Source organism: Wyeomyia smithii, chromosome 2, assembly GCF_029784165.1.
Source record: "Wyeomyia smithii strain HCP4-BCI-WySm-NY-G18 chromosome 2, ASM2978416v1, whole genome shotgun sequence".
In the NCBI taxonomy this organism is placed as follows: domain Eukaryota; kingdom Metazoa; phylum Arthropoda; class Insecta; order Diptera; family Culicidae; genus Wyeomyia; species Wyeomyia smithii.
The window spans coordinates 92,548,948-92,575,687 of record NC_073695.1 but is presented as its reverse complement, the minus strand read 5'-3'; the positions used below and the strand labels follow the sequence as shown (position 1 = coordinate 92,575,687).

General features: G+C 36.0%; 2 protein-coding genes across 3 annotated transcripts; one reads left to right on the top strand and one right to left on the bottom strand.

Annotated features, from left to right (window-relative positions):
- Positions 1-6,137: 6,137 nt before the first annotated feature.
- On the top strand, positions 6,138-8,005 carry LOC129725050 (SAGA-associated factor 29). Its single transcript, XM_055680447.1, has 2 exons — positions 6,138-6,357; positions 6,443-8,005. Exons 1-2 carry the CDS (start codon positions 6,319-6,321, stop codon positions 7,274-7,276), a joined length of 873 nt encoding a protein of 290 aa, XP_055536422.1. The 5' UTR covers positions 6,138-6,318; the 3' UTR covers positions 7,277-8,005.
- Positions 8,006-8,154: 149 nt separating this feature from the next.
- LOC129725053 (polyadenylate-binding protein 2) lies at positions 8,155-23,434 on the bottom strand. 2 transcript variants are annotated; one of them, XR_008728007.1, is made up of 5 exons: positions 23,258-23,433; positions 23,012-23,102; positions 22,411-22,952; positions 22,141-22,272; positions 8,155-8,737 (listed from the first exon to the last, which is right to left on the bottom strand). XR_008728007.1 is itself a non-coding variant. In XM_055680451.1 (4 exons), exons 2-4 carry the CDS (start codon positions 23,090-23,092, stop codon positions 22,233-22,235), a joined length of 663 nt encoding a protein of 220 aa, XP_055536426.1. In that variant the 5' UTR covers positions 23,093-23,102; positions 23,258-23,434; the 3' UTR covers positions 22,135-22,232. The 2 variants fall into 2 exon arrangements, 1 of the variants encoding a protein (XP_055536426.1); XM_055680451.1 differs by lacking the exon at positions 8,155-8,737 and having other exon boundaries at positions 22,135-22,272; positions 23,258-23,434.
- Positions 23,435-26,740: the final 3,306 nt, after the last annotated feature.

Below are 26,740 nucleotides of genomic sequence, written 5' to 3'. Positions count from 1 at the left end.
ATTATTATAACTGAGAGGTAAAAAAATATTCATCGCAAACGGTTCTTGTATTCTACTCACGAATTTCTGATTTTTATATATCAGGTAAAAAAATGTAATTTTCTGAACAAAACGTGATTTTTTAAAATTTTATATCACTGTCTTTCGATTTCTAAATAAAAAACAAAAATCGCTCCAAATCAGAGCTGCCAGCTGCCAGGAAAATCTCAATATTTCAAAGAATAAGAAGAAAATCTGAATCTGGCTTTCATAGCTTTATTCAGTAACTCATAAAGATACTTCACAGACGATATCTCGGAATTACACCACCTTTCTCTGATCGAACCAGCTTCAGACGTCTCGGAAAGTCGTCGCAAGTGGCGCGCACGTGCTCTATCGGCATCTCGTCCCACATTTTCGTGATAACTCACTTGAATTGCTCCAAATTTGTTATTTTATAGTCGTTCAGGTTCGACATCATGTATCCCCACACGAAATAATCCAGTGGATTCAGATCGGTCAAGTTTTCCTCACACCACGCCTGAACAACCTTTGCAGTGTGGGACGGGGCGCCATCTTGCTGGAAGCAGTAGTAATCGTCTTCAAAGAATAGTTCAGCTTGAGGCAGAACATTTTTATTAAAAACCGTGTCCAGGTAGTACGCTGCGTTGATTTTGACCCCTTTATCGATAAAAACAAGAGGCAGTTTACCTCTCTTGCAAATGGCTCCCCAAACCATCACTGACGTCTTATTTTGGAACCAGGAAACGTTCAGCTTGTCCGCAGGAGCTTGCTGGAGGCTCACACTCCAAACTCGATCATTTTGGCGATTGACTGTTTGCCCAAAAACGAACAGCTTCTCGTCCGAAAAAATAATCTCGTCATGAGCGCGCCAACCGAGCAACTCCCGCGACCGTTGGTACCTCTTGTCCTTTGTAGCTTTGGTAACCCCATGAGCCACCTGTTTTTTGTACGGTGTAAGTTTTGAATCCTTGCGCAGAAGCAGGCGGATTGATTCTCGGTTCATTTTAAGGTTCCTGGCCAGCTTCCGTGCAGATTGGGCGGGATTCCGGCGAATCCGGTCTCGTATAATCTTTTTCAGCCTTGGAGTTCTCACAGACCTTGGTCGTCCAGATCGTGCCTTGTCCTCGGTGCCTCCGGTCTCCAGGTATCGATTTATGGTCCGGTACACGAATTTCCGGTTGATTCCGAGCGGTTTTAGGAGTTTGAATATATGTCCGGGTTTGTACCCTTTCACACATTCAGCGATAACAGCTGTTCTTAACTCTGCCATGGCTCACAACTCAATGTAAACAAACTGCACAGAAACGAAACTCTGCCACTTTGGGCAGCAAAGTTAACCTTTTCATTTGAGATATAGATGGCACCAGAGAGATGCAATGTGTAGGCTACAGGCGACCCCAAAAAAGTGTGACTGGACATTTTTGTCACCGTGTATATGAACATGAATGTCTGTTCTCTGTGCTAAAACCTCGCCTGAAACCGTAGAAAGGTTTTCGTAAAAATCCTGACAGAAAACTCAGGTCTATAACCGTGTTTTTCCCTATGAAAGCAATAGACAATAAGCCGCAAATATAAATATTCAACGTTGGACGAAGAAACAGATTTTGAAGCCTGCTCGCACCTATACAAATTGGGTTGTTAAGCTATTAACGGATTTCCGATTTTTATATATCATCTGAAAGAGTGTAATTTTCTGAGCAAAACCTGGTTTTTTTTAAACTTTATATCATTATCCTTAGGTTTTTAAATGAAGAATAAAAATTCGCTCTAAATCGCTACAATGACAGTTGGTATATGGGCGAACTGTCATTGTAGCGATTTCGAGCAGTTTTAAATCGTGATTTAAAAAGCGAAGGACAATGATAGAAACTTTTTTTTAATTACGTTTTACTTAGAAAATGCAGATCTTTCAGATGATATAATAAAACTGATATAGCTAAACAACCCAATTAGAATTACGTTGTCCATTGATGTGAACTTTTGTAATATATCCCAGTCAATTGCTATACGTGTCCCCTTGCAAAATACAATGACCACTATTGTTGAGTGATCAGCTCCCAGTCAGGTGAAATATGGTTAATGAAGCCAATCACCTTCCCAGGATTCAAAGGCCAAATCTTTTTACGTGTTCGCTTGGTAATGTTTTCTTTGTGTGTAGCATCATAGTTTTATCAGGGCCATGGTAAAAAAGTCAAATCCGCACTGAAAATAAATCGCACGCTAATCCCTAATGCTCTTTACATATAAACGAACCTCTATTATGTCGACCCATATCGATTTTCATTGGAATCCACGGTATTTTAACGTGTTTTGGCACTTGACGTGGATAAGCGTCGAAATCTGAGTGTAAAATGATTGATTTTGTGTTGTGAACTGAAACGCAAGTGTATCCAGCTTTTTGCGCACCATAATGGCGGTCGCTATAATGCGTGTTCGTAATATGCGAACCTCTCTGCTTACGTCAGATTTGCGATTTCTAAAAAATTGGCAACACAAATGTATCCAGAGATATTTTTTTTTTTTGATAAATTGTATGAAGACTTCAAACTGACGTAAGCAGAGTTGTCAAAAGGGTGGGTAGTTTATTACGAACTTTGCATTATAGCGTCCGCCATTATGGCGCGTAAAAAGCTGGATTCCACGTAGATATGAAATGTTTCATCTATTAGTACAGAAGTAAGTGGAATCCACTTGGCTGTAACGTGTCGATTTTTTACATTGGCGATATTAAACTTTTATAGCGTTACCAACTTTTATAGCGATACCACTGACATTGCGACACCACTTACACGCTCCTTGATTTTACTCTAAATTTAGCAACTTTGGCTCAGTTTTACATTGTCTATTAAACCATCGAAAATTGAGTAAGTTTCGTTTACCGAACAGTTACACACTTAAAATTTTTTGCCGGGTCTCGGTAATTTATTGCCGAGAACGGCACCACTGAGTGCTCGGTTAAAAAAATAATGACAGCTGTCACATTTTTTCGTAAATCTCGGTTCACCAAACTGAAATTTCGGCACCAAATACCCGAATTCCGAGATTTCAGTTAGGCTGAACCGAGATTTACGAAAAAATGTGACAGCTGTCATTTTTTTCTTAACCGAGCACTCAGTGGTTCCGTTCTCGGCAATAAATTACCGAGACCCGGCAAAAAATTTTAAGTGTGTACTCAGATTGTCATAATTTTCTGCTTTACTCTTTTTTTTTTTGAGTGGTATTGAAAACATTTCGCTAAAAATAAGTTGTTGTTTGGAAAAACGTGTTGTATTGTTGTTTGAAAAAAGTGTTTTTTATTTGTGTATTAGAGTTCCTCCAGATATGAGAATGGTTATGGATTTTTTGGCATGTGTACTATTTAAAACCTCAAGTCACAGTTCCCGGGTAACAGTGAACCGTATTGCTGCGGTTTTTAATGAAGCTGCTAGGGTAGAAAATACACTAATGATTTATTAAGGTTTGTTTTTTTTTATTACATATATGTATATGCAAAATACAAAGATTTGAAAAAAAACTTGTGATTTTGTTATAATTTTATACAACAATCCTCTGGCAGTTTCCTTCATCAAAGGAATCAAAAGTCAAAACGAGCAAACTGAGTAGCTTTTACTCAGTTTCATTTCAAAGCGGTTTTCTAAGAAGAGGTAATTCCTACTCAATTTCTGACACATGGTGACTCTACCCATGATTGAGTAATATCATAAAAACTCTGTTCAGACTAGGTTCACTTTTAACGAAAGTGAGTGACATCTCACTCAGTTTAGAGTTAAATTTGACGAGCGTGTAAGGCCCAAGCACAATGGATACGTTTGCGTTGCGTTGACGTTTATTTGACAGGAAATGTATGGGCTAACTGTCAAATCGCCGCAAACGCGCCGCGACGTATCCATTGTGTTTGGGCCTTTACAGAGCAAGACACGCTGTTTGTTTTGCAATGCGCTGTTTAGGAAATCAGATGCGTTATACAGCGCCATACTTCCGACGTTAAGTATAATGTACGGTATGAGAGTAAAATCGAATGTCGCTAGTCGACAACTCCAATTTTCAACTTAATGCATAATATTGTAATGATTTTGGTAACACAATTCACACGGTAATATATTTTTATGTAATTACTGCGCTGTTCATTCATGTGAGCGAGAAAAATAATAGTTTACAAATTGTTTAGTGAACAAATGACACCAGGCGCGGTTGTATTAGTGCGATGTACTCGGTTTTTTCTTTGTTAGCTGTAAGAATTTTTTGTCACATGTGAGAACTGTCATCTAAAAGAGAGAATAAAAAACTACCGAGTTTGATTCACACTCTCACAAATTTCAATATACAGTGTAAAGCGGGCCGTGTCGTAGTGTTCGTGTATTTTCGCTTGGAGAACTCTATAGAGATAAGTGACTTTTCACCTACGCTAGTACTAGTAAACGTGTAAGCCCGTGTGAAGTTGCTTTTGTTTCCTCCAAACTGTAAATCATCGCATCTCGTTGCCTCGACTTCTATCACTTTTTACCATTTTTGGTCGATTATGTTCAGCAACTTCTTGATCATGAATGAAAAAATGTATTCAGAAACAAGTTCAAAACACATAATGAGTGTTCAACTGAATATTCGTCCAGCTGCTTAAAACATAGCATTGCAAACAAAACAGCTATTTGTAAATATGATCCTCAACTAATGGCACTAACACATTCGTACGTAAAAAGGTCTATTGCATTAAAATATTGAATACGGGATATTCACTAAACGTCATACCCCTGAGTTTTATGCTTTAAAGTGACGTTTGAAATAATAACCTACACGCTCATATATAATAACTCATGAACTGAGCAACTCTGACTCAGTTTAGAACGATGTTTGTAGTAGTGATGAGAAATATCGAGCAAAATCGTTAACGATAACATCGATAGTTTGCAATCTCTTATCGATATATAAATTATTAATAAATTATATATAAATTATCGATAATTTTTGCGGTTGGTGCGAGGTCGCAAAAGCAAGGATAATGTCTGTTCACTTGTGAATTTTACCGAAGTCTATTCGGCCAGTAGAGAATTGGGAACAATAATTGGCTATCTTGGATAGCTACTATATGATATTTTGCAAGTGCAAGAAACAATTCGCATGCTTTGTGCCACCTGAACTGCCGCCTGCGACTTATCGATAATTATCGCCAGCGCTAAAATTAAACGATATTATCGATATGAAGCGATATACTAACGATGAATATCGATAACTTTCACACCACTACCCTGACTCTCTTTTTGGGTTCCCTTCATATATACAACTTCTTTCTGAGTAACGTCGCATATAACGACGCCCATTTTGGATGTGATTCTGATGTGCTTCAGTTCGTAACATTTCTTTTTTTGATTGTGTACACCGCAGAAGGCATTATAATTGTTAATTTTTATTACCAGGTATAATTATTGATGATTATTTTGTGTCGTTCATTGGCCATGGCGGATTATATCTAAACTGAGCTTTACCCAGAAAATATCACTCAATTTTTGAGTAATAATCACTCATTTTCAAAGACGCCTAGTGTTAATCAGTTTTGAGTACTTGTGGAGTTATACTCATTTTGAGAGTTGTTCCACTTTTTATGAAAATGCGTCAAAACTTACTCATTTGAGAGTTATTATTTCCGGGCGTGCACGCTCGTAAATAATAACTCTGAAATGAGTAACATTTGACGCATTTTCGTAAAAAGTGGAACAACTCTTAAATTGAAAAAAATACTCAAAACTGAGTAACACTAGGCGTCTTTAAAATGAGTCATTATTACTCAAAGTTTGAGTACGACATTACTCATTTTTTGGGTACAGTTCAGTTTCATTACTGGCTAGAAATCCGCCACGACCAATAAACGACACCACATGTTCATCAATAATTACCTTGTAATAAAAGTAAACAGTTATAATGCCATCTGAGGCGCACACAATTAAAAAACATTTGTCACAAACTGAAGCACATCGTAATCATCTTTCAAAATGGACGTCATTACATGCGACGTTACTCAGAAAGAAGTTATATGAAGGGAGCCTAAAAAGTGAGTCAAAGTTACTCAAAATCAAAAAGGACTTCTACTCATTTTTTGACGTCTACGAAAATCGTTCTAAACTGAGTCAGAGTTGCTCAGTTCATGAGTTATTATTTACGAGCGTGTGTAGCATCCCTGTTGTCATCAATGAACGTTTTATTTCATTCAATTCATGCCTGACGCGACATTGTTTAAAACTCATTTAGTGGATTCTGCAACTTTTTAAAATAGGTTTCATGGAATAATACGGTCAAAATTAATAAATCAAGCTACAGATAAAGATGCCATTAACAGCAGAACAAGCGATGCTTCAAGTCCAGGTAAGAACCAATGAATACTTACAACATCCACAGTTGAGAAACTATAAAATTTGTCAGATTAAAAAACTTTTTTTTATTATATCAGGAGCGCCTTCGTTCCTTAAAATCACTGATCGTTGAAATCGAAAATGAGCGCAAAAGAAACGAACCGAATATAGTAAACACGATACGCTTAGCTAAAATGTCCAGTGATGAAAAATCTTGTTCCTTAAATCATAAACTTAAATCGGTTTATAAAATTGGGCTACAGGATGCAATTCAAGAAGAAAACCTAATTCGGCAAGCATTGCAAAAAATTCAGGATATAAGAAACATACGCAATGAGCGTAGAATTCAAGCCCGAAACGCAGGAAATAAGGAAACTATTAGAAGAGGAGCACTAATGAAAATGTTACAGATTTCAGCTCAGACACTTCCTTTATTTGTCAGTAAACCTCTTGAAAAAACACCTGCGTTGTGTGGAAGTATACCTGCAGATAATAACTACGTAGCAAAACCTGGCGATATGGTTGCAGCACTCGTTAAAGGTCTTGAAGATGAAGAAAATTGGATTCTGGCTGAGGTCGTCCAATACATATCATCTGCCAATAAATACGAAGTTGATGATATCGACGAAGAACAAAAGGACAGACATATTTTGAGCAAGCGTCGCATTGTACCACTACCATTGATGAGAGCAAATCCAGAAACAGATGGGCATGCCTTGTTTTCTAAGGGAACTACCGTGATGGCTCTTTATCCTCAAACCACATGTTTTTATAAAGCTGTGATCAATCAACTACCCCAAACAGCAAACGAGGAATATGAAGTTCTGTTCGAGGATCCCACATACGCAGACGGTTACTCGCCACCATTGTATGTTGCTCAACGATATGTAATTGCCATCAAACAAAACAAGAAGGTTGGTGCTAGTTCCTGACAGTCGTCAGTCCAGCAGACGTCGACTGCTACTAGCGTTACCAGTATGTCTATACCATTAGCTGTTGGAAAATCGAACAGTATTCCGTCTACTGGATTTCCAGCAGGTTCCGTAGGAACGCCTAGTGTTAACGACTATAGTGGCAATTTTGCAACGAGTGGCTGTTTATTACCACCGAAGGAGGAGCACTTACTGGAACCATTTATGACAGATGGTCAGTTTTAAAGACATATCGCAAATATCTATGGATCTACCGTTTAACTTTAACTACTATAATGACATTAAATATGCTTATTTTAGTCTCATTCATTACCATGCCAATTAAAATATCAAAAGAAATCATGTTTTCTAATGGTTGAATAACACATCTATAAATACGTAATACGTGTGTTTTTTTTTTCTCATTTATTTTCACAGCAAAGCAATGAAATGCTTGCAGGCCCTTTTCTTGTTTTCGTTCGAATCCTATTCGTGAAAAATCGTTTTTATATTGTTTATCGAATCACTTCAAATGAATTTATATGACTCAATAAAAAATCGCAACGATTTTTGAATTCGTTCGTGTTCATCTTTTCGTATGAGTATCGGACACAACCGATCGAGGGTGCTACTCACGAAGACTTCTGGGCTATAGTTCGATCATTCGTAGTTTTTGTCGTTTAGGTTTCAATCAATTGGGTTAAAATTGAGAATTATTTGTAATTAATAAAAAAATGTGATTAAAACAGATGTGCTAATCATTATTTCTTTTCAAAGCCAGCATGTTCGAAAATTCTTATAGATAAAATGATAGTAACATTCATGTTAACAAGTGCAATACGTATACGATAAGGCGGTGATACATCACTTATTATAGTAGCTCGATTTTTAGTGACAAATTCGTATTCTTTATACCTTGTATTTTGAAAATCTAATAATTTACTTTCTTGCATCTTTCATATATCTTCCTAGTCGTTTTTTTGTTGCTCCTTCTTTTTTGTGGTGGGCTCTCCGTGTCCTCTTTTATTTGATTGCATATCTTTCTTTTTTTAAGCATTTGTCGTCTTTTCTCAACTCATTATTTTTTAGCAAATAATGGCGGATCGGAAGTTCTCATGTTTTGCGTTTCCCGTTTTTTTAATTTCATTTTTTTATTTTTTTTTTTTTGACTGCCATCTTTTCGCGCCATGTCTTTTTTACTTTGATCCGCATCTTTTTTGCTGTTGATGTTGGCTTTTTTTGTGGAAATATCAATTTGAAGTGTAGTGGAATTCCAACTCATTATTCCTTTTTTGAATTGCTTCAAAAAACATTATTCATGCTGGCGGTTACTGACAATGGCTTTTTCTTAGTGGTCTGCTTAAGTGGGAAATTGAATTTTGCATCTGAGGCGACTGGTGGCCTTCTTTTCACTTATTGAGAATATTTGAAGATAAATAATGTTTTTTGAATAGACATTATTTTGACAATAATAATTTTAATCTGTAAAACAGCGGATAAAACGATGTAATAATCTGGATAGAAAATTGGGCTACATGGAAATTATTATAAAAAAGACAAAAAAGGATAGAAAGAAACCATGTAAGTATACCGTGCGGACCCGATATCCGTACACTTAAGCACTCAAGAATATTGATTGATCAATATAAAATCATATATTCACATTATCTTTTTCATGATAGCTTCTGACAATGCTTTATTCTTTATTTCATCGACATTTACAATCACCAAACCGTAAAACTACTGGCAATTGTGTTTAAATGAATTAAATAATTCCCATCTCTTGATTCGAAATCCGTACACTTGTCTGTGAGTGAATCGAAATCCGTACAGTTTTGAATCATAATCCGTACAGCAATGTGATAGCAACAAATACCTACAGCCGTGAATGGAAAAACACCTACAAAATAGGGCAGATTCATCAAAGCATGCATTGCTTTGGTGAATCTGCCTCATAATGTACAAAAAAACTTAGCTGTGAATTTTGCAAATATGATCGAGCAATTTGAAGATTGAAGTTTTACCTAACAATTATCAATGCTCTCATGGTCTCAACTTGCAATCACGACTTTCAATCAATCCTTATACTGTTTATAATAGAGAATGTCCTTTCCAGTTGGCGCGGTACTACCAAGAAAGCCAAAAGGTACTCAGTAACTTTAACAAGCTCCTGGCAGTTTAGAAACTTATCTTTTATTTCGTGAATTATTGTATTCCCATCAGTCTGCAACTATTATTAGTCTGTGTTTTTTAAAGCTTTTTTCGGAGATTTTCCAAAGAGTATCTAAAAAACGATTCAAAATGGCAAAAAACGGGAAGGCTAAAAATAGTCCAAAAACGGTACGTCTGATCAGTCTACTAAAGAAGGATGGTAGTTTCAAACATAACCACTGACATAGACTGACTAGAATTGATATAAAAGCTTATGTGTACGGATTTAAAATCATCCCACAAATCGGGCTCTAAATGCGTACAGCATGAACAATGATGAATTTATACCATTTAAATGATATGTTCCTCGTAATCAGCACGCAAAACACTAAATCCTTGCCACTCAGATCGATTTGCAACTAATGAATCTTTGAAATCATAGTAAGTGCACTTTAAAATTAGTTTTTCTTCTGAACGGATTTCTTAGCGAACTGCTAACACCGAACAAAAACAACACGTTTGACGAACACGCGAAGAGATTTTTATTTTTAATGTTTTTGTTTCCAAGTCTATCGGTTTATTTTACACGCAGATATCATTGCAATATTAGGTTTAATATGACTTAGTGAACATTGTTGGCATATTAACTTTTCTGTTATGGGTAATTTAATAAAACCTACAGGGGTACGGATTTCGGTCCCGCACGGTATTCGAAAAACTGTAGTAGGGAACCTGTATATTAGAGAAATGACAAGACACTCACCGTTAAGGCAACTGTCAACATCAAAACGGGCGATCTGTATAATTTTGCATTGCCGTTATCCGTTTTGATGTTGACAGTTGCCTTACCGGTGTGTGTCTTGTCATTTCTCTAATATACAGGTTCCCTACCGTTATTGTAGCTGTTACGCCAAAACAGAGATGCCAGATGTTTTTAAAGAATGTTTGCAACTGCTCGAAAAACCGGAAAAATCTGCTTAAAATCAGAAATAATCTATTCGCGATTCGAAAAAAATTCGCTCGTGCCGACAAAAGTCTGCAAGAATCTGCAGACATTTTGAGAAAATCTGCGCAAATATATAGAGACTCCGACAAAAATCTGCAGAAACTATGGAAAATCTGCAAATCAATAAAAATCTGCACGCAAATTTTAAAAATCTGCGTTTTGCAGACAAATTTGTATATCTGGTATCCCTGCGCCAAAACGACGCGCCTATGCGAGACCATACAGTGTTCCCGTTTCGAAGTGACCTTTAAACTCACAATGAGCGCCTTGCCATTTCTCTACACAGAAAATAGTATCGTTTTAGGATTGACAACGCTCGTGTAGTTGAATTTACTACAAATATTTCTTGTCAAAATAACTCCTCTTTTATTTGAGACAATTGTAGTGTAGTTAAATTAACCGTGAAATTTTAACAACAATCTGTGGTTAATTTAACGTCAAATTTTGGGCTTTGTTGTAGCTTCTAGAATCAGTAAAAATAACTACAATTCACTGCATTTGTAGCACGACTAACTACACCTTACCCACAAAATAGGACTGACAACGTATTGTAGTTGAACTTACAACTACTTTGTAGATATACAAAGCCATACCAGCATCTTCAAAATTGAGTTTTATAGACAACTATGTGTATAAAACTCAATTTTGAAGATGTAGGAGACAGACATAGAAACGATGCGTTGTACACTTTTGCGATACTGGAAAACATTTATGTTATCTCAGGAAACAAATTTTCAAAAAAAAAAGATTGCCTGAAGCATAGGAATTCTCGAGCTGGAACCAACAGAAGTTATGGACCAAGTGGTCCAAATCTTACAAAAAAAAAACACTAGATTTGAACGTTTATTGCATCTCTAAGAAATTTGGCATCACAAATTTTTTTTTGCTATCGAACATTTTTTCATTGGTAAAAAAGTATAATTTTACCCGCACGACTTCCCGAAATCCGATTGTGCTGAAATTTAGAATAGTGACTTTTTTCGAGAAGACGAAACTTTTGAGCCGTACCTCTAAATCTCTGAACGAAATTCAGAGGTCTTTTTCCCATATATGGGGCCGTTCAATAATTACGTAAGCATATTTTTCCACTTTTTATGTTTATCTTACGTAAGATAATCTATTCACCCCCCTCCCTCCCCTGTAAGACAGCGTAAGAATATTGCACAACCCCCCTCCACCCCTATTTGCTTACGTAATTATTGAACGGCCCCTATCTCATTGACACATTTTTTTTTTGAAGGTTTTAACTATAGTCACTGTATATTTTACTAGTCTGGCGGAGTGGATTCGGGAACCAATTTAAACTATTATAACGGGAACCAGTCAATGGAAATTCAATACGACTGGTTCCCGTTATAACAGTTAAAATTGATTCCCAAATATTCTCCGCCAGACTAGTAAAACATACAGTGACTATACACTGAAAAAACTGCGCACGCTCCATCCAAGTGTTTCATCAAATGGATATGAAAATGAGTCTGCATTGTTATTTGTAGAATTTTTTTCATCGAATTCAATCATTTTTCACTTTCGTTTCAAGTTGTCGCACACATCAACTTACATCCATGAGCCGCACTTCATTTACGTATGATTCCAATATCCCTTTCAAGTGGATTGCACTTGAATCTGCCCCACTGTTTCATCACAGTTATTATCATGTGCGAAACACTTTCAGATGATTTGTTGTGTTTTTATATGTCAAATGAAGTGCCGTTTGTGCTGCAAAGTAGAAAAATAGCGACAGATGTAAAGTCAGCGAGTGTCATACGGCTTAGAAGTTCGACGATTTTCCGGACTACATCTGTAAATTTTTGCAAGGTAAGTGATTTATGTCACGTAAAAGAATCGAATTCTAATCTTATTTCGTCCTTCTAGCACAAGATCATAGAGATTCTGATGAAAACATCTTTACGCTAGAGGCAAGTATTTGTTTACTAAGGCATCAATTATTTAAATTAAAGTAATTTAATTCTTTGTTTGCTTTACAGGCTTCTTCAACAGAAAAGGATAGTTTTTATTTTGTGATGAATTTTTATAGTAAAATTCCAATTTTATAAATAAAACAAAAGTTGCATTATATGCAAAATTTCCATGTAAAACTGTTTTCATTTGAAATCGAATAAAAATCATTCAAAGCTCGATAAACATTCTTTTGAGATTGAGATTTTGAAATCCAAACACTTTATGTTTATATGTTATAACACGAGAGTTGAAAGTGTTTTCGTTTTGAAAATGAGGTGTTGCACGATAAATAATTCTAAAGTGTTTCGCATATGAATTCTATATGTTTTGGCCAGTAGGGCGAATTCAAGTGCAAAAAACTTTATAATGTCGTGTCGATTTCTTTCAGTGTAGTTTTAACCGGTGCACAGAGGGATAACTCGACTGGAAACCTGTCAAAAATTATTTTCGCTGCTATTAAGCAATATTTTGAGAAATATTCAAGTGAGAAGTGGAAATGGCTGGTTAAAGTATTGTATCAAAGAGTAACTCTGAATATCACACACAAAACTTAATGTTTACATTTACATAGCCTATGTGTCTTTATTAATGTTAGTGAGCAGATGAGCAAATGAAGTAATACGCTCATTTAATTTGTGTTCGCAAAATGAGCAGCGAAACAAATTGACAAATTTATCAAAAAAATTATGTTGCAAAATATCTTCATTTTGAATTTTCAATTTGAAGCTGACAGATTATATGATGCCTCGTGGAACCTACGTAGGTTGGAAAAAACCTTTTGTGCGAAGTGTTATTTACCCGGATTAATGGTTCTGTGCATCAAGTTAATATTAAGTTAACTTAAGTTAGTTGAAGTTCGTTCACTAAACTAATCTCATTTAATTTTTACAGAGCTGAAACTCTGTTTAGAGCATGAGGCAGGGACCAATCTGCTATTTTAACTGTTCATTTTCCATGTACGCGTGAACACTTAACGTCAAAATTTGTCATGAACAACATTTTTCAAACGGGTCGCAAATGTCAATCCGGACGTTACCGGATGAGATATTTGTGAGAATGTGTTCGTGATGCTATGAACTTCCATTCCCCTGAAGATTATATGATCGGATTCCGTGAGATTTGATAACTTTTATAATATTGAAAAAGCTTGAAATTACATAAAAATCACTAATATTGAAAACTTCTTAAGAGTAGTTATAATTTTTAATTTCGGAATTTATATCAACCGGTTTATTAGCATTGAACATAAAGAACTCATTTACTGCAAAATATTGATCAATTGTCATTTTTTTGACGCCTGACATACCTTGTTACTATAAATGGTTCAATTCTCAAAAAAATGCTTGAAAATTTGTCAATGTTTACAGCATTCCCAGCATATGATCATACCGTTTAACGTTAGTCTAGTGATGGCATTTTATGAAGCAATTATTTAAGCTGCAGAAAAAAATATAGCGGCACCAAAAAGCATCAAAAATTTTTTTTCTTATTTTGGCCAGCTTTTTGTTCTAGGTACTCCTCCGTGCGTAGGTTGGAAAAAACCTTTTGTGCGAAGTGTTATTTACCCGGATTAATGGTTCTGTGCATCAAGTTAATATTAAGTTAACTTAAGTTAGTTGAAGTTCGTTCACTAAACTAATCTCATTTAATTTTTACAGAGCTGAAACTCTGTTTAGAGCATGAGGCAGGGACCAATCTGCTATTTTAACTGTTCATTTTCCATGTACGCGTGAACACTTAACGTCAAAATTTGTCATGAACAACATTTTTCAAACGGGTCGCAAATGTCAATCCGGACGTTACCGGATGAGATATTTGTGAGAATGTGTTCGTGATGCTATGAACTTCCATTCCCCTGAAGATTATATGATCGGATTCCGTGAGATTTGATAACTTTTATAATATTGAAAAAGCTCGAAATTACATAAAAATCACTAATATTGAAAACTTCTTAAGAGTAGTTATAATTTTTAATTTCGGAATTTATATCAACCGGTTTATTAGCATTGAACATAAAGAACTCATTTACTGCAAAATATTGATCAATTGTCATTTTTTTGACGCCTGACATCCCTTGTTACTATAAATGGTTCAATTCTCAAAAAAATGCTTGAAAATTTGTCAATGTTTACAGCATTCCCAGCATATGATCATACCGTTTAACGTTAGTCTAGTGATGGCATTTTATGAAGCAATTATTTAAGCTGCAGAAAAAAATATAGCGGCACCAAAAAGCATCAAAAATTTTTTTTCTTATTTTGGCCAGCTTTTTGTTCTAGGTACTCCTCCGTGCGGTGGTCATCCCGCATAATCAATAACCATAAACGGACGATAATCCATATGGTTTAACGATACCCCATACAGTCGAAACTATATCCCGAACTAGTTGTTCTTTCTCAAAAATTCGAAAACTTGTAACATTTCTAGTTCTGTTGGAAACATTCATACCAAATTATTTATTAAAAGCCCTCAATAATTGAATAAGGTTATTTGTAAGTAACAGTGAATCCAATTGCTCTGCACAGATTTTTGAACAGATATTTTGCTAATCGGTACAGATGGTCAGATTTTCTCAGCTACATAAACAGAATTAAATGTGGCAACCCTGGTTGTCAGTTAGAGCGCAACATTCTAATTTTTCTCTGAAATCACAATATCAACCATCAGTTAATAATTAGAAATCTAATTTTCAATACAAGTTTGAAATATCACTGTAAAAGTGGTAGATAAAAAGACAATTTCGAATGAAACGAAGAAAAAAAACCTTAAAAGATGCTTTCAAAATCCCTGAACTATTAATAAAACATTGCGACAGAAATTACCTGAAAGTGCATAATACTCAAATAAAATTCAATTTAGAAGTCAGGAAGCTATTTACGAATTTTTCATAGATAAATACAGTTTCCAAATATTTCATTTTCAAGCTGCCTACACAATTAGAATTTACTGCCGAATCGCGATAATTTACAGCTGAGAACGACATCACTGACTTGTACTTGACTTTGTACAAATTACTTTGGTTGTTAAAAAAATTCAGAAATAGTTCTTAAGTGTCCCATTTTTTGAACCCATTTGTCTCGTTTTCACCCCGAGAAAATGTGAGCAGCCCATGAACAAATCGATTCCTATTTTACTCTAGATCTTCTAGATGTCGAGGTACGAGATGAGTTTTTTTATGTTTCAAGGCAATTATACTAGCTACATTTTTCCTGAATGACAATGTTTGGCCCTCCCAGCTGGTCCCGAGGTACGATGCTGGCCTAACAAGCCAGTCGTAGGTTCGAGTCTCGGCTCGGGACAGACTGTTTGTTAGTGTCAGTAGAATCGTAGCGCTAGCCCCGCAATTGTCCTGTATAACACAGTTGGCTGCGAAGTCTGTATATAATAAACCGAAGGTCGTGTTCCGAATCGGAAAAGCATCAAGGCTTAGCTTCGAGAATGTATGGTCCAACAAGATTATTTCTCGCCAAACATGTGAAAAGGACCCATGTGCCATATGTAAACAAGCCACAATTTCACGTTTTTTGACGAATACAAGCTTAATCCGCCCATACAAATAAGATTTGTTGATAAAAGAAGTTGTTTTCAATCAGCAAATCTTATTTGTATGGGCGGATTAAGCTTGTATTCGTCAAAAAACGTGAAATTGTGGCTTGTTTACATATGGCACATGGGCCCTTTTCACATGTTTGGCGAGATTTCTGTACTGCCGTCACATGTTACAAAAACCAAAATTAATCCACCTAGCGGTCAGACCCAGCCTTTCTCATTCAATTTTTTATTTGTAAAAATAGATTTACATGAATGCTTCAATCCAATAAATGTATATTCACTCTTTAGGTTCTAAAATATTGATGTTGTAATCTTTACATATAAAAATGCAGTCCGATCTGTCTGTCTGTCTGTCTGATCCATATAGGCCCGAAAACTACCGAACCGATCGACTTGAAAATTTGTATGTAGGGGTTTTTGGTGCCGATAAAGGTTCCTATGATAGTTTGAGACCCCTCCCTCTTCTGGAAGGGAGGGGTCCCATACAAATGAAACATAAATTTCTGCACAACTCAAGAACAAACCAAGCAAATGAAACCGAATTTGGCATGTGGATGTTTTAAGGGGTAACTAATATGTCCATAATAGTCGGATGAAACACAAATTTGTGCACATCTCGAGAACTAATCAACCAAATGGAACAAAATTTGGCAGGTAAATGTTTTTAATGGTAACAAATATGTACATAATAGTTTGAAACCCGACTCCCTCTTCTATAAGGGAGGGATCCCATTAAAAAGTAAAGCACAAATTTCTGCACATCTCGCGAACTAATCAACTAAATGGAACCATATTGGCAGGTGAATGTTTTTAGTGGTAACAAATATGTTCCATAATCGACCTCAGACAACATTTTGGATTGTAAGATGGCAACTTCCGGTTTATGAAAAACAACCGAAATAGGCCGATTTCCACCCAATATAATATCCGGATCTAGAAAAATACACAGGAGCTAAAATCGACCACAGATAGCATTTTAAATTTTAAGATGGCGACTTCCGGTTTCTGAAAACAGCAGAAAATGACCAAATACCACCCAATATGAGTTTTTTTTTAACCAGTATGCCGTTCAAAATCCAGAAATTGCCTCCAAATGCCATTATGAAATCCAAAATGGCGACTTCCGGTGTCGGAAAAACAGCGGCAAATGACCAAATACCACCCAATATGGGTATTTCCGGAACCATAATGATGCACTGAAGCCACAAATCGACTTCAGACATTTTGAATTGTAAGATGGCAACTTCCGGTTTCTGGAAAACAGCCTGAAATGGACGATTCCCATTAAATATTAGTATTTCTGGAACCAGAAAGATGCACAGAAGCTAAAAATTGATCACAGACACAATCTTGAATTTTAAGATGGTGAATTTCGGTGTCTGGCAAACAGCCGGAAATGATCAAATACCATTTAATATGAATGTTTTCGGAACCAGAATTACGCCCAGATGACAAAAATTGATTTCACAGGCAATTTCAAAGTCCAAAATGACGACTTTCGGCTTCTGAAAAACAGTCCAAAGTGACCAAATATCACCCAATATGAGTTTTTCTTTAACCAGTATCCTAAATACCATTTTGAATTCCAAGATGGCGACTACCGGTTTGTGAAAAACAGCCTAAAATAAACAAATACTATCCAATATGAGTATCTCTGGAACCATAATGATGCAAGGAGCTAACAATTGACCTCAGGCACCATTTTGAATTGCTAAATGGCAACTTATAGGCAACAGTCGGAAGTGACCGAATAATACTCAATATGGATATTTCCGTAAACGTGATGATGCATAGAAACCAAACATTGACCCTGGACACTATTTTGAATTTGAAGACGACCACTTTTAGTTTCTGGAAAACAACCAAAAGTACCTCCCAATATGGGTATTTCCGGTGTTAGATTAATGCCAGAAAGTCTGCTGATAATGACAGAATACCACCCAATATGAATATATTCAGAATTAAGGCGATGTACAGAAGCCAAAAGACGAGGATGTTGTCATTTCGATAAAACCAATCATTTCAAACGAAACGATTTATTTGACTTTGATCATATCCTATGGCCGATTCGTCGTACATTTGCAGACTTCAAACAAACCGCAAGGAATCAATGAACTTGGAACGTTCAAATAGTACGACACCATATTTAAATTATGTTGAGGCCACATATATCGATCAAAGCAGGTATAGTTTTAAATAGTCTTTGAATTTCTCTTCTTTCCATAACTTTTGAGCCACATATCAAATTGTTATGAAGTTTGTTGTTTGTAAGTTTGAGAGATGACTCGTTCGTATGACACTAGTTATGTTCAAATAAGTCATGTAATCTTTGAGATAATAGACTTTCGTTGTTTTATTAACAATTTAATACATAACGGTTGCTTAAGCTCGATTATAATCAAATGAAATGGGAACGTGTAGGGCAGCCGAACTTTGAAACCACGTGTTCAATCATAATTCATCAGTTAACCCTCAACTAGCCCGCTCATCTGATAATAATAATCAAATCGGTTGTGTAGTTTCTGAGATAATGAAGTTTCGTGATTTTCACAAGTCGGCACATTACAAATGAAGTTACAGTTCGATTACAGTAAAATTCAATAGAGTCTTCTGAGGCAGCTAGACCATTCATTTGACACTAATTTTGTGGAAATCGGGTCAGCCATCTCTGAGAAAAGTGAGTGAGTTCAAGTAGTCTTCGGAATATGTTCCTTTGCATAGCTGGATTTCACATTTTTAAACATAACAGGCAAAGTAATAGTCCGATTGCAAAACAAATCAATAGGGTCTTATGGGGCAATTAGACCTTCCATTTGACACTGATTTTGTGAAAATCGGTACAGCCATCTCTGAGAAACATGAGTGAGATTAAACAGTCTTCAGAACACGTTTCTTTTCATAACTTTTGAACCACAAGTTCAATCTTTATGAAATTCAAAACTTAAGGGTTTTCTAGGTAGCCCGTTCTGTTGGGATCAATTTTGTTTAAATCGGTTGTGTAGTTTCTGAGATATTGATGTTTCATGATTTTCACAATTTTAAACATAACCTCTAAACTAAAAATCCGATTACAATAAAATTCAATAGGGTTTTATGGGGCTACAAGACCTTCCATTTGCAATTGATTTCATGAAAATCGGTCCAGCCATCTCTGAGAAAAGTGAGTGAGAATAAAAATCAGCACATACACACACACACACACACACACACACACACACACACATACATACATACATACATACATACATACATACATATACACACACACACACACACACACACACAGAAAATGCTCGAGTCGAGTGATATATGCCATTCGGCCCTTTGGAGCACTTTTATACTTTCGGTTTTGCAAGTGATTGATATACCTTTCTAGGAGAAAGGCAAAAAGCAAAATGGTAAAACGCTTTCCTGTTATTATCACAGAATTTCTTGATTGTTGTTACCGCAACAAATAGGGATACCATTCGTCCTGATTCGGTAGAAGCAGAACAAAGAATCCAGTGACGACGAATCGGATGAGGATGTCCGCGGGTTGGAATTTGCAAACGACACATATGAGCGGTTTTCGTCTGCGCAGTCGGTAAACATACGTATTAGCTTGGACAACATTACCAGTGAAGACTTCAAACACTGCAAGTGGTGAAGAATTTTTTTTTTCAAATTAATAATTAATTTGATGTAAAATAAACCTCAGGCAGCTACCAAGAGCAAGTTGTTACAAGTACAGTTGTACTTGTTTCACAATTTAAATAAATTTAATGATATGCACCTCGTTGTGTGCTATGCCTGCATTTTCCAGTGTGACAGATAGGCATTTATTATTTGCGGTGAAGCATATATGCGTCCATTTGTGACAAATTGATCTCGATGTCAGTAGCGAACCAGTCTGTGGCTGAGAGCCACCCTAATAAAGCAACAAAAAAAGACTTCTATGTTTTTTTACAGAAATTCTAGAATAAACCTCATGTTTTGACAACATACTGCAAAAATATGTATGAAAGTATGACGAAAGTAACATGTGACGCTTATTAATCAATAATAATACTGAATTTACACACACACTCTTGCAACATATGCTTAAATTATAAATTGTCTGCAAAGTTCCAATCATAACTAGTGTATTGTGGAAAAATATATATATGCACGGGCTAAAGTTAGAACAAGTCTAACTTTTTTGTTAAATTGTCTTGCTTCCTTTTCCTTGCTTGCTATAAGGATAAGGATGTTATAAGTATTAACCACCATACTACCTTATTTGTTATGAAACAGTTGATTCTGTGGAATTCTGTTAAGCCAATTTTATCATTCAATTAATCACGCAATTACAAACTAACAAAAAACAACTTACAGTGTAATTAGCAATAAGTGTTATTCATCAAGTAACGTTCTCATACATTTTCTTCAATTTGATTAAATGTAAGAACCCGGCATTTATCCTCACTAGTCGTTTTTCTATGTTGATTTATCGAACAAATTTTAGATTTCTTGGGATAAAACTAGGCGTGATGATTAACCCTCTCTCTACCATGGTTACTCTAGAGCACCACAGAGTTGGATGCAAAAAACCTTTCGAAATATGTACCAATCCTACTCAAAATGCATAAATATATTCTTGAAAACAATCAGTATATTGTTCAAGAATATATTTATATAATATATAATATATATAATATATTTCGCATCCAAACCTGTGGTGCTCTAGAGTAACCATGGTATAAAGAAGGGGGTAACAACAACCTCAAAGCATCACCGCCAAAATGTACAAAAAAAAAAATCATTTTAAATTCAATTGTATAAAAACGGTAGCACTTGTTGACACTGCGTTCAAAGTTGGTGAACATTATTGCGTACCAAACAACATAAATTAATTGATTTGTTTTGCATCAATGAATCAACAATGAATCTGCTGTGACGAAGTTTGAATGTTTGGCTCGCAAAACAGCACATGCTTCGGTAAAAAAGGTGATGAATTACCATCCACATTCCACGTGGACAACTCAGAAAATGGTATGGGAGAGGGAGGGGTATGCGAATTTCAACACGAGGGGGGAAGAGGTTAATGATAATATCCACGTGAACATGAATTTAGAATCATCATTTTTCAACTTTTTTTGCCTAAATTTCAATCGTATTTTTTTGGCTGTTTCTGTGTAATTAAATCGTTTTAAACCTTTATTTCCATTGTTGGCTTTTCAAAACGTTTTCACCCATTTTGAGCTGAATTCGGAAAGCATTTTTTTATTCTTTGGGCCTTTGTATTTCCAGATGTTTCAACTTACATTTGCAGGAGTTTTATTGGATTTTGAATTAAGTTTGATAGTTTTTTTTATGAACTTAGTATTGTTTTCTGGTTTATATTCGCTTATTGCTATTGGACACTTTACTTCAGATCAATTTTTAGCTGTTTCTCTGGTTTAGGAGGCATTTCACTGCTTCTTCGAACGGTTTTTCACTTTGGAATTAACTACTGTTGGGGTTTTTCTGCTATTACGTTTTTCAGGCGTGTTTGCTGAAATTATGTAATTTTATGATCTTTACATCTTTTGAGAAATATTTTTTCAAACTTCTGTAGTGTTTTTAGACATTTCGGGGTGCGTTTTTTTATTATTTTGCTTCTGGTATCTAACCTTTAGGAGCGTTTCAGTAAATTTTAGTCAATTTTTATGCCTTTTCTGGTTTGAAATTGTTGAAATTTTTGGGACTTATTGAAAATCAATTTTTTGCTTACTCTTGTCTTACTTTTAAACATTTCTACCGCTTTTTTGATAACTTGTTTTTGAAATCGACTTCCGGCCAGTTTTACTCGATGGCTGCCTTAGTTTATTTTTTTTCCTTTAGCAATATTTATCAATCACTTTAGGCTGAATTCTGTTTGTTTGTTTCGTTTAATGCGTTTCTCAGCCCTTTTCGGCTAAATTTTGATGGACTTCTTTTTATTTATGGCTTTTCTGGTCTGAACGTGAAATTGGACTGAATGTAAACTTATTATTTTTGTTATTCTTTCGCTGACATTTTCTATGTAAATCACTAAATGAACCACAATTTGTTTTTAAACTTTTTTTTTGTAAAAATACGTCCACGTGGACAAAAAGAGGGTGAGGCGTTTGGTCAATGTTCACGTTTTTCCAGCGAGAGGGAACGGGGATTAGAATGACAATTTTTCTGTCCTCGTGGAATGTGGTCGGTATCTTAAATATATTGAACCACTTACCATAGGTCCTTGAGCGGCTCCTAGTCGGTTGTGTTATGCTAAAAATGAACGTAAGCCTTAAGCCATCGATTTAGGGATCATTCCGCTGGTTCCTAGTACGGGGCGTAGAAGGCTCTTCCTCGGTATCCACGACTGTAATGTGGTTGTAGAAGACGTGTTGCAGTAATGCGTACAACAAAGAAACCAATGAATAGAAAACGAAAATAAATGATATATTTCTAACAAAGCTTTAGCTCCTAAATTTGTTTCGGGCTTGGGTATGGTACATACGCTGGCCTCCGGGATCCACGGTGTCCTCCGTAACAGCAGGCTCGCGAAACCCTGGTAGCTCGACCACGCATACCGCGAGGGAACCGGTTTGTTGTGCACATTCCTGGTCGGTTTGTACGTTTTGGGTTTACCTTAATTTGCCGTCCACGGAAAAGTGTCTCGTTCATAGCTAACGCCGTTTCAACAAATTCTTTGGAACCAAACTCTATGTAAGCGAAGCCTTTCGGATGACCATCGGCTTTGTTGCACAGTATTGTCACCCGATTGATTGTACCACAGCCATGAAAATGCGCTTCCAACTCTTCGGCTGTGGCTCCATAGTCAACATTGCCGACATAGATCGAACGATTATCAATTTCTGCCTTTTCTTCGGCTGTTAAAACAGGAGTGACACCAGTGGGCGATCCTAGTGTCATTTGTTTGGTAACTTCGGATTGAAGCTGTTTTAATTTTTCTGCTTCTTCTTCCATCTCTTTCACACGAGCTTTAATCGCTTCCAGTTCCGGATCAATCTGCATCTCGGCTCCCTTTAGGTAATCGTCCTGTAAATTATTGATTTAATCAATTTCCGTAATATAAAACATACGAAAAACACACTTGCCTCAACGATTAGTTCCGAATCATCATCGTTGGATCCAAGTATTCCCAGATTTGAATCATTTAGTATGCTTTCGTCAGCCATTATTGTCGTACTAGACAATGAAAAAGAGTCATCTGGTTAATGATACGGTCAATGTTTACTTAACAGTACTGCAACTCGCAAGCATTGAAATTTTCTCTAATCGTTGATTGAATTTAATCCGCTGCGGTTGCTCGTAAAAATCATACAATTAATCAGCATTTTTACCTTGCTTTTTTATGTTTCAATTTGACGAGCACCGTAAACAAATTCAAAAGTACAAAATGACTGTCTCGACTAGTTTCGGCAACGCAGCAATATTCTTTTAGTCTGCGAAAAATAGAAGCACAACTTCACAATATTAATGGCAGACTTCAATTGAACATGGCGTCAATCAAGCTGAGGAGTGCGGCAGGTGCGGTGTAGATGAGGTGTAACCAGCGTTGCCAGGTCATTTTTTTTTAAATCTGGAAAAGGCAAAATAAAAATCTGGAAAAAATCTGGCGGTCATTTCGTGGTGTGAAAGGTTAATTTTTCGGATAAAAGTCTTGAGGTACGCAAAATTTGAGGTGACAAAATTGCAAAATTTCGCGCCAAAATTGAAGTGATGACCTTTTTGCGGAACAGAGAAAATAAAATCTGGATAAAATCTGGATCATCCATGAAAAATCTGGATAATTGGACATCAAAGCTGTCTACCTGGATACATGTTCAAAAATCTGGATAATCCAGCTAAATCTGGTTACCTGGCAACGCTGGGTGTAACTGATAATAACGGTAGTAACGGATCCGGTCATTGTCAATGTGACCAGGGATGCCACATGTACAGATTAATCTGTATTTTACAGATTTTTGGCCGAAGTAACGGTACAGAATCTGTATATACAGATATACAGATTTTCGTCGAAAAGTACAGATTTACAGATTTTTCGAAATTGACATTAATTTTTAAAAACAATCCAAATTTTATTTCATTAAATATTGAGCAAATTGAACATATTTTCAACTCCTCACACGTTTTAAGCTAAAAATTTCGTTTATGTACCATAAAAACTCAAAATATACAAAGTTCTTTGTGTTTAAACAACACAGATTTTTTTTACAGATATTTTTGTTCCAGATACAGATGTTCAGATTTTTTCAAGGGAAAACACAGATTTAAATGTGGCAACCCTGAATGTGACCTAAGACAAGACGCGACAGTTGGCTTCTTATTTTTCTTTTCGTAACGGCCGTCATCCCCGTCGAAATTTTTTCGAACGTTCCATACCGTTGATGCCAGAATGATTATTTTTAACAACTTCTGCAGGTCAATGAAAATAAAACAAATTAAAATTGCAATATATAGGCGAATAATACTCAATTCTTCTTTATTATTTTATGTTCAATAAAGCATACTTCTATTATCAAATTTTTTCTTCCTAAGTTCCTTGGTACCCAAATTTTTTCTTTCTAAGTTTCTTGGACTTCAACCGAAATAGTAATAAACGATTAATCAATGCATTTTTAAAGTTATAACAGTGAAATACATTACTCGGTAATATCATGTACCTTGCATACTTTTGCATCATTATTTATGAACAATTATAATAGCTAAATTATGACTCTCCAGCATCACTGCTTTACAGTGAAAAGTAACCTCGTTGTATTTCCTACGTGACGATTGCGTTATCGAATTCAGCCAATCAGCAGCCGGTTCAAATTGGTTGAATGTAACGGTGACCAGCTGTCACGTCTTGTCTTAGAATGTGACAACAGATTTATACCAGTGTTACTGACGGAATACAACACGGAAAATAAAGTCATTCACGCTCGTAAAAAAGATAAAAACACCCGAAGATACAGCTCAGATTCCGTACTGGATATTCTCCGCCATAACTAATGAAGAACACTATAATTACAGACTAACAGACGTAACACTGAAACCTAACTCCATAGCCACAAAAAAAACGATCGTTTCAAATTTCCAATCGAATAACAGTCGCCACGCAATAATACCGTCTAGGGCGCTGTCATGAAATCTCATACATATTTTGTGATTCCCAATATGACACATGCAGCAGATGGTGCTAGTGTTATTATCGTAAAGTACTGGTATCATCAAAACGATTTTTTTTTTGAAAATGTGTTCGAAGTGTTAAGTCTGTTAGTCTGTGCTATAATCATTAATATTTATGCCTGGTGATAAAAGTTCACAATTATAATGCCTTCTGTGGCGTACACAATTTAAAAAAAAATATGTTACAATCTGAAGCACATCAGAATCACATCCAAATTGAGCGTCGTTATATGTGACGTTACTCAAAAAAAAATTATATGAAGGGAGCCCAAAAAGAGAGTGAAAGTTACTCAAAATCAAAAGGGACCTCTACCTAGGGGTAAGACACTATTGATATATCCAGCCTTTTACGCGCCATAATGGCGGACGCTATAATGCAGAGTTCGTAATAAGTTACCCACCCTTTTGACAACTCTGCTTACGTCAGTTTGAAGTCTCCATACAATTTATCAAAAGAAAAATGTATCTGGCAACATTTGTGTTGCCAATTTTTCAGAAATCGCAAATCTGACGTAAGCAGAGAGGTTCGCATATTACGAACACGCATTATAGCGACCGTCATTATGGTGCGTAAAAAGCTGGATAGCGAAATATTTCCAATATTAAATATTAAAAATTATTTACCGTTCCATTTTCGGGCACCTCTCCACAGACAAACAGACGTACCACGAGATTTATTTCTGTGGATTAAAAAACCGGTCATTTCAAATGAGTTTCAGCTATGCGGAATATTCCCGCCGCAGCGGTGGTGGCGCTGATGTGCCCTTTCCTTTGAACTCAGTTGACAGTATTCGAGCACCGTGCTGCCAAAATCAGCAGAAAAGCTGAAGGTTTATCTTTTGCAGAATATGTCCAGTAGGTGTCGCACAAGTTAGTCGGAACCAAAATTTTCTTAGAATTTTGTATGCAGTGGTACGTCTGTTTGTCTGTGACCTCTCTATCTATATCATACCTAATTGCCGTTACATCAAGCGTTACATTATCGTTGGAGGATGTCAATTGACAGATGAACGATAAATATCAAAATATATCAACCAATATCGTGTAATATTATCGAAATATTTTTCATGAAAGTAAAGGTGTCTAGCGTGTCTAGCCCTTAGACCTCTACTCATTTTTTGACAAATTGTTGAAAACACTCGATTCAGTCGTTTGCAAGTCGTTCGTTAATTTTTCGGTCATTTGTGTTTCGACCGTTTGTAGTTAAAATCTACGAATAAAATGCAACCAAATGATATACATGAAAATTTAAGTGTATCGGTTCTGTATACAAAACCTTTTTCACTGCCATTTTTTTAAATGTGGCTGACTCCCGTTTTTTAGCCGAGCACTCAGTGGTGACGATTTTAAATACGATTTGATTTCATCATGCCAATTTTCAATGTTTATTTTCTCGAAATGCAGCAAATGCCACTTAAGCCTGTAGTACACTCTTTGACCGAGCGTCAAATATTTGTCACTTTTTGACAGATAAAAATTTGGTCAAAGATAATTATTTGTCACTCTCCAATTTTAACATGGGGCAAACACGGGCAAACAACAACCATGATGTCAAATAAATTTGACCATTATGTCAGAAGGTCAAATATTTGACCATTAGACAAAAGGCCCAAGCACAATGGATACGTTTGCGTTGCGTTGACGTTAATTTG

Coding starts and splice junctions, on each gene's coding strand:
- LOC129725053 (XM_055680451.1), bottom strand. CDS start 23,092: ATGGCTGACGAAAGCATACTAAATGATTCAAATCTGGGAATACTTGGA. Junction 22,953..23,011: donor ATTCGGAACTAATCGTTGAG/GCAAGTGTGTTT, acceptor AATAATTTACAG/GACGATTACCTAAAGGGAGC. Junction 22,273..22,410: donor CGTGGATCCCGGAGGCCAGC/GTATGTACCATA, acceptor ACCACATTACAG/TCGTGGATACCGAGGAAGAG.
- LOC129725050 (XM_055680447.1), top strand. CDS start 6,319: ATGCCATTAACAGCAGAACAAGCGATGCTTCAAGTCCAG. Junction 6,358..6,442: donor AAGCGATGCTTCAAGTCCAG/GTAAGAACCAAT, acceptor TTATTATATCAG/GAGCGCCTTCGTTCCTTAAA.